The sequence below is a fragment of the Salvelinus alpinus genome, chromosome 37 (assembly GCF_045679555.1).
Source record: "Salvelinus alpinus chromosome 37, SLU_Salpinus.1, whole genome shotgun sequence".
Lineage (NCBI taxonomy): Eukaryota > Metazoa > Chordata > Actinopteri > Salmoniformes > Salmonidae > Salvelinus > Salvelinus alpinus.
Window position 1 is genome coordinate 2442490 of NC_092122.1, and position 10569 is coordinate 2453058.

The following is a 10569-nucleotide window of genomic DNA, read 5'->3' on the forward strand; positions in this document are numbered from 1 at the left end:
CTCTCCTGGCTGAAAGTGGAGGAGAGATTGACTTCATCACTACTTTTATTTATGAGAGGTATTGACACGTTGAATGCACCGAGCTGTCTGTCTAAACTACTGGCACACAGCTCAGACACCCATGCATACCCCACAAGACATGCCACAAGAGGTCTCTGCACAGTCCCCCAGAACAGACTATGGGAGGCACACAGTACTACATAAAGCCATGACTACATGGAACTCTATTCCACATCAAGTAACTGACACAAGCAGTAAAATTCGATTTTAAAAACCGATATTTAAAAAAAAATGTAAACACCTTATGGAACAGCGGGGACTGTGAAGCAACACAATGTGTCACAGACACATGCATACACACACACGATAACATACACACTATACATACACATGGATTTAGTACTGTAGATATGTGGTAGTGGTGGAGTAGGGGCCTGAGGGCACACAGTGTGTTGTAAAGTTTTTTAAATGTTGCTGGACCCCAGGAAGAGTAGGGCTAACTAATGGGGATCCATAATAAATACATGCTTGGCTCACACAGTCACACACCCAAGACAGCCAGGCTTCCTTCACACACACATCTTCAATCTTCACTTGAGTAAGAAATATGGAAGTGTAAACCAGTCTGTAGCACGACAGTAAGTTTTCATTTCAATTCAATAACTTTTCAAAAAGTATTGGAGAAGCAAACCAGTCAGCCCATGGCACCCTTTTACTCTCTGCTGTGTCATTGTCCGATTCTTGATAAGAGCAATCTGAAAAGAGAGGAGTGTGATTACTAAGCAATGAGTCCATCTGTAAACGGCAGGGCTGATTTCCCAGGCTCTCTGTTCTGTCACGGTTCCCTGAGTCAGCTGAAAACATCTAGCTTGCATCCCAAACAGCACCCTATTCCCTATATAGTGCAATACTTTTGATCAGAGCCTATTAGGGAATAGGGTGCCATTTGGGAAGCATACCTAGCATCAGTCTGCAGTCTAGCTGTAGAGATGGAAATAGGAAATAAGTCTGTCTCCTCACCGGTCTGTCTTGGTGTCGTTGGTTCGTCTCAACAGATCGTGAATTATCTAACTGTGACAGATATGCCTGAAATTACTGTCCCCAGGCTGAACGGTAGCGCACGGTCGATAGAGACCTATTACCATAATATCAAATCAGAGATTTCGAAGTCAAACGGAACATTTCTCTCAAGTGCCAGGAAGGGTTTGTGTCTCGCTTTCCCCTCATTTCCTGTGTAGTGAGTGCTGATTGCCCAGATCCAGACAGACCCATTGGCTATGATATCTTTCTTTGGCCCTGGTACATATCATCTCTTTTCTGCCTAATAAAACTACTTAAACTCTTTAACTAACTCCATCTCAAAACTCTCTTCATTAAACACTTTTATGGCCATTGATGATTCAATAAAACCATATTTAAACACTTAAACAATGATAACTCCTGGATACAGACAAAGCCTAGTCCTGGGGTGAAAGGCCATTTCAATAGAGATTTTACATTGGACATGCTTTTTAGTCCAGGACTAGGGTTAATCTGTTTCTGGGAAAACGGCCCCCAAAGTTGGTGGTTTGGGATTTGTCCTGAGATTCAAGATACTATTACGTGACTGACGAGGCCTGTATCTCTCCTATCCAACAGGTTCGACTGACTGTATCTGCTATTCTACAACAGGCACCAACGATCCAGTGACTTCAGCCCTGCACATCATCATGGGTAAGTAGCCATACACACACAAACACATACTCTCCGTACCAAACAGGTCTATCTGTCTTCTACCTGTCCACGTAGAGATTTAATAGAATTTCTTAAAATATCTCGGTGACAATGCTCACAATTAGCTGCATCTCTCAATAGTACAGCATTCTATGTCCGGGTACAGTACAGCATCCTAAGTCCTGCAGGTACACTTGTGTTGTCCCATGCACACAGTCTGGAGTGTGGTTTAAAGAGATAACATTGCACTCTGCTAGAGTCCTGTCCAGGGGGTTTGGGTCAATTCAGGAAGGACACTGATATTCCAGGTCTCTTCCATGCTTTTCAATGAGGAATTTGGTTCACTTTCTGAATTGACTGATGTTGAAATGGCATTGACCCTGACACCAAGACTATTCTATATTGAGTGTTCCGTGACATCATTCCAACCAGTTGAATAAGGCCCTTTCTGTCCATTTTTGTCTGTGTGTTCCTCCTCCAGGTGACTCCCAACCCATGGACGTGTGTTCTGTCCATCACAACAACACCTTCCTCAGGTACTCCGTCTCGCTGCTCGGATATGGTTTCTACGGAGACGTGCTGACGGACAGCGAGAGGAAGCGCTGGATGGGGCCTTCCAGATACGACTTCTCAGGTAAATAATGGAGTTATAATTGTCATTACAATTGCAGTCAGACAATTAGTTACTACATTATGTAGTAAAAAACAAAAAATCTCAATTTCCGAATATGACCTACAGTGAAAGGGAGGAATGAGTGGAGAAACTAAACATTTCACACAATGTCAACATCAGGATTTCAAAGCCACACACTGCTTCTGTTGCAGGCCTAAAGACGTTCCTGACCCATCAGTATTATGAAGGGACCGTCGCTTTCCTGCCCGCTGAGGACAACCTGGGGAACCCTAGAGACAAGATCAAGTGCAGAACTGGGTGCCATATCTGTGAGCAGGGTGCCAACAATGGGCACCTCCTCTCAGGGGATCATGTCCACAAAATGGCTGAAGAGAACTCTGACAAGGGTAAGAGGTTATAGTCCTCTGTAAGTGTGTGCTGTGTGTAGTCTTTTCCCTGATGCTATGTCTGTTGATAAAGCTGATGTCCCTCCTGTCCCCCACGTCTGTTCCCTCGTCTGTCTGTCTCTCTCTCACTGCCATGACGCCCTACAGACAGTCATAGTATACCGTTTGGTGTTGAACACACACACTCCTCACAGCCCACTCTTCTCATCCCAGACCCTTATCTACCCCACAACACACATACACACACACACTACAGTCCCCACTTTTGGGAAATGGGAAACTCTCTTCTCAGCCGGCATTTGTTTATTCTGAGCAGCAGATAGGAGGATAAGTAGAGTTTACTGAGAGCCACAGAGATCCCCTTTCTCCTCTCATCTCCCGGGACTCTAATTGGTGTTAATTTCCGGCTTCTCTGTCGTGGCTGGCTGGAGAGCTGGCTGAGGCGACAGGTCCCTGTGGTGCTGGGACACACGCACGCACACGCACACACACACACAGACAGAGGGAGACAGAACCCCACTAATCAGGGAGATAGTTGGTCTGGCTGCCAGAGTTGGCGGTGGACTTGCTGCACACGTTTTGGCGATCAAATCTCCAACAACTGCTTAAGCAATGGGGCAAGACGCCGGCTGGGTGCCACGTCGCAAACAAGCCTCCCGAAATGTTAATGTGTGAGGGACACTTGAGAGGTTCCCGAGCTAAGACAATGCCAAGACCTACAATAAAGTTTGTAAATGTCTAATCATAATCCGATTGGTAGTTTTTAAAGATGTCTAATCATTTACGTTCCAATTAAATGTATTTGTTTTTTAATCCCTGGGGACTTGTTAATGTTGGTTCAGGTTATCGTTCCTGTGAGTTTGTTTTACGAGACGAGTAGAATAATTAAGCGTTTTATGGACTCGGATCACATAATATTCCCCATGCGATCAGGGATATTATCGTAAAACACTCAGACATTTTGGAGTTACTGTACATCCCCCATTAAACCACTCAACCAGTAATTGAATGGCAGAAGACTTTGATTCACCTGACTGTTACCGAGTGGCATCACATGAGTGTAATAACACAAACTATTTTGTCCAGCCTCGCTCCTGATTTTAGAGCACCCAAAGAGTCAACAAGAGTGTTTTATATTTTACTAGCATAATACAGACGCAGCACTGTAGGAAGAATTGCCCCAAAGGGATGACACATTTAATCGATCAACTTGTGTTTAAAGAGACCAGCGGTGATGGTGTATGGCGGGTGATCCGGGGGAAGTTCCTAGCGATCAACGCTGCCAGTATGAGCTGTGCCTGCGCTCGCAGCCCTAGAGGCCTGTCGCCCTATGCCCACCTGGCCGATGGCACCACGGACCTCATCCTGGTACGCAAGGCCTCCCGCCTCGACTTCCTCCGACACCTCATACGACACACCAACAAGGACGACCAGGTGGGGAACTCTGAGTTGTTATTGAGAAAAACATTTGCTGTCATTTATTTATTTTCACATTGGCAAGCATAAAAGATCATTAGATGTAAGATGATTCAATCAGAGGTGGATATCACCCCCGCCAAACGTTATACGATTTAGCAAAGATATTTGCGAAGTAAGTACTGATTATTTTCAAACCATATTAATCTCTGGTGATGTATTGTGGATCAAGCCAGTACAAGTTTTGAAAGTCACAAGGAGTTCAGGAGGAGACGGAGAATTCCTCCGTCACTCACTCAGTCACTCACTCAGTCACTCTGCTCTCTCACGTACTGCATGTCATGGGTTACTCAGCCTTCGCAGAGAGAGATGGAGATTGAGCGGGAAAGCGTTTCCCTGTACTTTGCTTGCAGACCTCACGGTTTAGTTGGCTGACACAGCTCTTTCTAAATCGGGGTATACCTCAGTTCAGACACTCTCTTGCGTCCCACTCCGCTCTCTCACTTTTTCGCAAATATCCCAATTCTTCAAAGCGATATCCCAATTCTACAAAGCGCTCTGGATAACTTGCATCATCCTCCTGCGCATACTGCTACACACACAGGTGGGACGGTAGGATGTTCATTGCATTATACCTCTGTACTATCTGCATAGCCCATCCACCACGGAGCGAAACAAGGAGTGAGAGGGCCAGTAAGTGTATTCATAGTTTTGTCAGAAAGCTTTTTAGGGGACACTTGGTATGAATACTAACCAGGCCCGGTCATAAAGTGAATGCGATGGAGAATAAATCGCTCTGACACGCTCCTCTCAGACAGTCTGTGGAGTAGAACTGAGTAGTGATGGGGGGGGGGGTAAAGGGAGATTGTTTTCTGGAGCAGTGAAAGATTGAGACCTTTGGTACTGTTGACTGACCCCTTCTTTTCCCTACTTTCTATCCATCCCCTCTTGTCTTTACTCCCTTCTCCTTATTCCTACCTCTATCCATCCCTCCCTCCCCTAACTTCCATCCCTCTCTGCCGCCGCAGTTTGACATGTCCTTTGTGGAGGTGCACCGTGTGCGACGGTTCCGTTTTGTTCCAAAGCACAGCAGCGTGATCTCGGAGGTGGATCTGAGTGAGACCAGTGGGAAGAAGATCTGTAACCAAGTGTGTACGGCCCATCCCAACGACGACACAGGCCATAGCAACTGGAACTGTGATGGGGAGATCTTGCCTCATGCGGATATACAAGTGAGGTATGCTATTCGGAATTTGAACATGTTGGTTTTGTTAGGAGATTTAAGACGTTTGAGGTTTACCCACGTGCAAACACACACACACAGTGGTCCAATTTCTTCCACCACAACATCAGTAGAGATCTTTAAATAGCATGATGGTGGCTCTCCCTCCACCACCGCGATGTCAGTAGAGTTCTTTATATAGCACAATAGGTGGCTTTCCTCCTGAACACATCATTGACTTTATGCTCCATTATACTTTGCCAATGAGGCATGGCTGTGTAATCCTAGTTTATCTAATTTAATATCCCTTCCACTGTTAAGAGCCTACTCACTTTTAGTCCATTCATTTATTGCCTTTTTCCTCTCCAGTAATTGTTCTCGGAATGAGTCAGCGAATGAGTGGCTGAGATAATTAATGGTGATAACCCTGATCGCTCCCAAAAAATAAAGAAAAAAGGAAGACCGAAAGAAATAGGCTGCTTTCTATCACTGCTAGACACAATATTAGTAGGTGACTTCAATTGTATTTTTTTTTAAATCTTGGTTAAGTGTTTGATTGAGATTGCCTGATGGGCAGTGTATACACATTTGTGACTATTCCATTGGTTCTGTTGGTTCCATTGCACCAGGCAAGCTCAGTCAAGCACAGCTGAAGTATTTAAAAGAAAACAAATACTATTTCAACCACCAGTGTGACTGACTGGAAAATAAAATCTGTGGCATCATCTGAGTTGAACTTTTATTAAAAAGTCAGGGTCTCTATACTGCATTAACTGCCACACTACCTACTGGACCATTCCGAGTCTCATCACAGTGTTTCTGTAACCAAGCCACGTGAAAGCTAAATAGCAATCTCAGTTTTTACTCTAAAATGGACAGTAAAAGCTTCTGAACTTGGAACCTGATCTCCATTCGAATTAGTTTTACATCTGTGATATGAACAGTAAAGTCAGACTAGAAACGAACACTCATTATGTTGATAAATGTGTTACTGTTCTTCTGTCTGTGTGTGTGTGTGTGTCTCTCTCTACAGTGTTCACTGCCAGCTGATCAGACTATTTGCCCGAGGTGTCGAGAGGGGGACCACGTTTGACACTTACACATGTTCTGTAATAGAAGGATCAAGTCTCTCGTGGCAAGCTTAAGGTGACCAACTGTCCCGAAGTGTGCTAGAAAGTCCTGCATTTGGACCCTTTATCCCTCTTCCTGCAACCACACATGTGTCCTGCATTACTTTTTTTATTTTAACTTTCTTATTTTTTTTAAAGTCAGTTTGTCATGTATTTCAGACTTCCCATTTATTCGATGAGAATTGCCATCAGCTTGCGCTTTTGACAAGAAATACAGGCTATCATATGGAGCTTTCCCTTCCCAGTCAAGTATCTCTCCTGATGCATCTCCCCGCAGAACTTAAGCGAGCATCTACCGCAATTACACAAGATTGTAGTACAGGTTCCCGAGAATATGGAGACCCATGATGAGATGAAAGAAAAGGAGGCGTCTGTTCTATGTGCCTCAATCAAGTATGCGACTGACGTTCTGCGTGGACGTCTACAGACAATGTGATGGAAGTAGAAATCACTTAGCTAGACTGTCAGTAATGCCTCACTGTTTCTGCGTACCGCTGTGATACAATGTGAGGGCAGAGGAACTCATGGGTAATCAGAGGTCCCGAAGTGGTTTTGCTTTCCCAGGAAGTATCGCACCTGTGGCACAGAGCAACAGTTTGTCTATATAGAAGTTATTTAGTTAAGACTAGTAGCCCCCTCACTAGCGGGGGGGAGGGGGGGGGGCTGCTGCCAGTGGGTTGTCCTCTGTGTGTAGGGTAATGTCTTTGTGAGAGTGCCATCATGATGAGTTAGCGCCGTTACAATTATACACCAGCCTGCCATCAGACAGATGCTGCTTCCTACAGCCAAAACATCAGCCAACTCTAGGACACACACACACACTCCATGCACGCACACACATCTATCATCTGCCACTGTGAGACCACACACAAACCTAAACTCTCAACACTGTGGGAGGCTCGGGCCTGTTCTTTTGGAAACCTCTCCAAGATCATTACTGGTTGCTGTGAAAAGCCATGATTATATTTCAACTCTGAGCTGTGAGTGAATCAGGTAGTGCTATAATGTTCCCTGTGGGTGTACGGTTTATGTGGCTGTCAGATTCTGATGAACTGGCTGATGTTAGTCTGTTTGCTGCACAATACATATATCTGTGTGGAACCAAAACTCGCTAAGCCAGCTGAAATGGGGGAACGTTTTGACCAACACATGAGTTCTGCTGAATGCTTTATAATGACTGAATATTACGTAGTCCATTCATCTCGCCGGTCTCAAGATGACATGTCAAACTGTGTGTAACTAACCTGTGATGTGGATTATGATTTGATAAAGATTGAATATGTTTTGGAGTCAGTTGAATAAAGTGCTTTTAAACTAATAATAGCGTGGGAACATTTTTATCTTTCTCGAAATGGTGGGAGGGCATTTTGAAGATTGTGACTGGTGTCAAGTGCAAATTGTATTTTTTTACAGCAGGCTTTGAGGCTTTTAATAAACTTAAAGCCTTCATCAACCCTGCGCAGGTTTTGTAGTGGGTCTATGTATGTTCTTTGTTCATTTCTTAACCGTGTCTCTTCACTTGTTATTCCTTAAAACAGGAAGGACATTTGCCACACACAAAAGCACAGACTGAAAAACGGGCCCCAGACGCAGCCCTGTCGGTGGCTGGCATCCCTATCCTCTCTTGGCATGGTTTACAGGATGTTATTATAAATTAACTACATGAAACCAATACATGTTTCCCTGTTATCTCTAAGGGTCTTCCATAATGCTGGATGCGCCGCAAAGCCCATTCCGCTGACAGATATGCTTTACCGGGGAAAGGGACGAATGAGACGCCACAGCATTTAATGGGCTTATTACATAAAAACGACTGCAGGGGAGATATAAATTGTCTCTGGCTCCTCTCTTCTCCCCTGGCGTCCGATGGAGAGATATTTTGCCTCGGACACATTTGTTCATCCACCCAGTCTCGCTCACTGTTTTTGATATGGCCCATACATTACGGTGCTATCTGGACCGGCATGGCAATGAAGTAATGTAATTTTCCGATCTCCTCTTCCTACCCGTAGAGTGCATTCAATTTCCTCCCTCTCTCCTCCCATCTTTCGGGCTTCACTGTGTCTTCATTGAAAGCGGATTGCGGGTCGCGTTCCCGTCGGGACCCGCTGTCTCATTCTCAAGAACTCGGGCCTTCGTCCTGAGACGCAACAATAAACTCACACACAGCCAGCTGCTGTCCTTGGCTCACACCTAAACTGCTTGGAGATTGGAGACAACTCATTGTGAGTGTGATTACACTTGCATTTTTACCCAGACGACGAGTTTCCATTCCCATCCACCTTGAGACCGCTCCGCTCTGTCAGAACCCAGGATAGTAGCTGTCTACACTGATCCCTAGTCTCGGGCCCTAAAGAGCCACAGCTGGGCTCGGGTAATGCATTCTAATGGGCAAGAGAAGCAGCCACTCCAGGTAAGGAGCCAATGCAGCGATGCAGGAGAAGCCGTAAGGCCATGTGATGCAGAACTGGGTAAGCAAACCATTCGGGGCCTTAAAAGGTTCACATTTTTTGGGAAGATAACAAAAGATATCACCACATTGAGGGGGGATAACTAGTCAGTTGCACAAGTGAATGCATTCAACTGAAATGTGTCTTCTGCATTTAAACCAACCCCTCTGAATCAGAGAGGTGTGGGGGGGCTGCCATAATCAACGTCATCGGCACCCGGGGAGTACTTGTTGGGGGTTAACTGCCTTGCTCGGCACAGGGATTTGAACCAGCGACCTTTCGGTTACAGGCCCAACGCTCTTAACTACTAGGCTACCTGCCACCCCCTCTGAGAGGGAGAGCTGGGGAAAGCGTTTTGTATTTCCTGAGGTGGTGGCTGTGAGCAGAGGGGAGCAAGAACCAGGATCAGAGGAGTGAACCCAAAGTGTTGCTGGCTGCCGCAGGGCTCTATCCGTCTATTGATTGTAGCAGTCCTCCCGTTTCCATTTCTCCTCACAGAACTCCTGTGAGACTGTCACAGATCAATGAGTCCAACACTCTCCCTTCAAACACCCTGATACGTGGCCCCCATCACCGCAGGCCATGAGAGGACTGACCACACACACTACGCCACTGTGCCAGACTAGGCAGTCTGCTATGAGAGCTGTGTATACCCAATTACCCCAACCCCTAGCTCTGTGCCGGCTGGGCCTACACTGGCCCTCACAATGTAACCCTACACAGCCTCTCAGTGGGACACTAATAAAAACTTCACAGGCCTGGTTGGAGAGAATGTTACCTACTGGGAGGTCACAGTCAGACAGGAGTGAACACTGGAGAGAGTGTGGTGAGGTAAAGACAGTATTGGTTAGGAGCCTTTCTCTGTCTACAATTGAAGCCATGCTTCATTGCGGTCGAATGATTGCCATCCACAATAATCAGTTGTCGGATATCATTCCCAAAACACTGGCATTTGCTGCTGTCATTTACTTCCTGTTTAATTACAAACATAAGATGATGCATGACATGGCAAGGTGAGCAGAGACCTTTCTGCCTGTAGCAATTTACCCTCGGGTGTAGTAACAGGCTTCTGCAGGTACCATGGTTTAGGTCAATTTTTTTTTTTATTGAAAGCAGTCAATTCAGGATTTAAACTGAAATTCCAATTCAATAATTGTAAAAAGCCAGTCTATTTTCAATGACTTCTCAATAAACTTAAAAATGAAAAGCTATTCAAGTTGACTACATTCAATTCGAATTGACTCCAACCTTGGTCTCTACCAGACAGTTAGTCAGTTGATTAGGACCGTGTGTATACTGCAACAGCTTCTTCTCTGTCCATTTCAGACCAGCCTAGCTGGACTTGTTTTTGTAGCGAACCACTCCAAGTTATTGCATCCCTAATGGTGCTTAAAGTAATTACACTCCGTAATGTTCCTCCTTTTTCCCCTTCGCTGAGCCCCATCAGATCAGCCCTGGTGTCCAATGGGAACAATGGGTGCATCCCAAATGGCATGCTATTCCCTACATAGTGCACTACTTTTGACCAGGGCCCATAAGGCTCTGGTCGAAAGTTGAATCGCGTGCCATTTGAGACACAGTCTATGTCTTCCATTCCCCTCTAGATGATACTATTAAC

The 10569-nt window shown here is 45.3% G+C and overlaps 1 protein-coding gene across 2 annotated transcripts in view; it reads left to right on the top strand.

Annotated features, from left to right (window-relative positions):
• Window positions 1-7819, top strand: part of LOC139566059 (ceramide kinase-like) — a 35481-nt gene extending 27662 nt beyond the window's left edge. The window contains exons 7-12 of one of the 2 annotated variants that reach the window (XM_071386917.1): window positions 1639-1713; window positions 2195-2347; window positions 2539-2733; window positions 3956-4167; window positions 5178-5381; window positions 6405-6608. In XM_071386917.1, coding sequence (XP_071243018.1) covers window positions 1639-1713; window positions 2195-2347; window positions 2539-2733; window positions 3956-4167; window positions 5178-5381; window positions 6405-6464 — 899 coding nt within the window. In that variant the 3' untranslated portion in view covers window positions 6465-6608. Of the gene's footprint in view, window positions 1-1638; window positions 1714-2194; window positions 2348-2538; window positions 2734-3955; window positions 4168-5177; window positions 5387-6404 lie in introns of both variants that reach the window. The other variant, XM_071386916.1, reaches the window with a different exon arrangement.
• Window positions 7820-10569: the final 2750 nt, after the last annotated feature.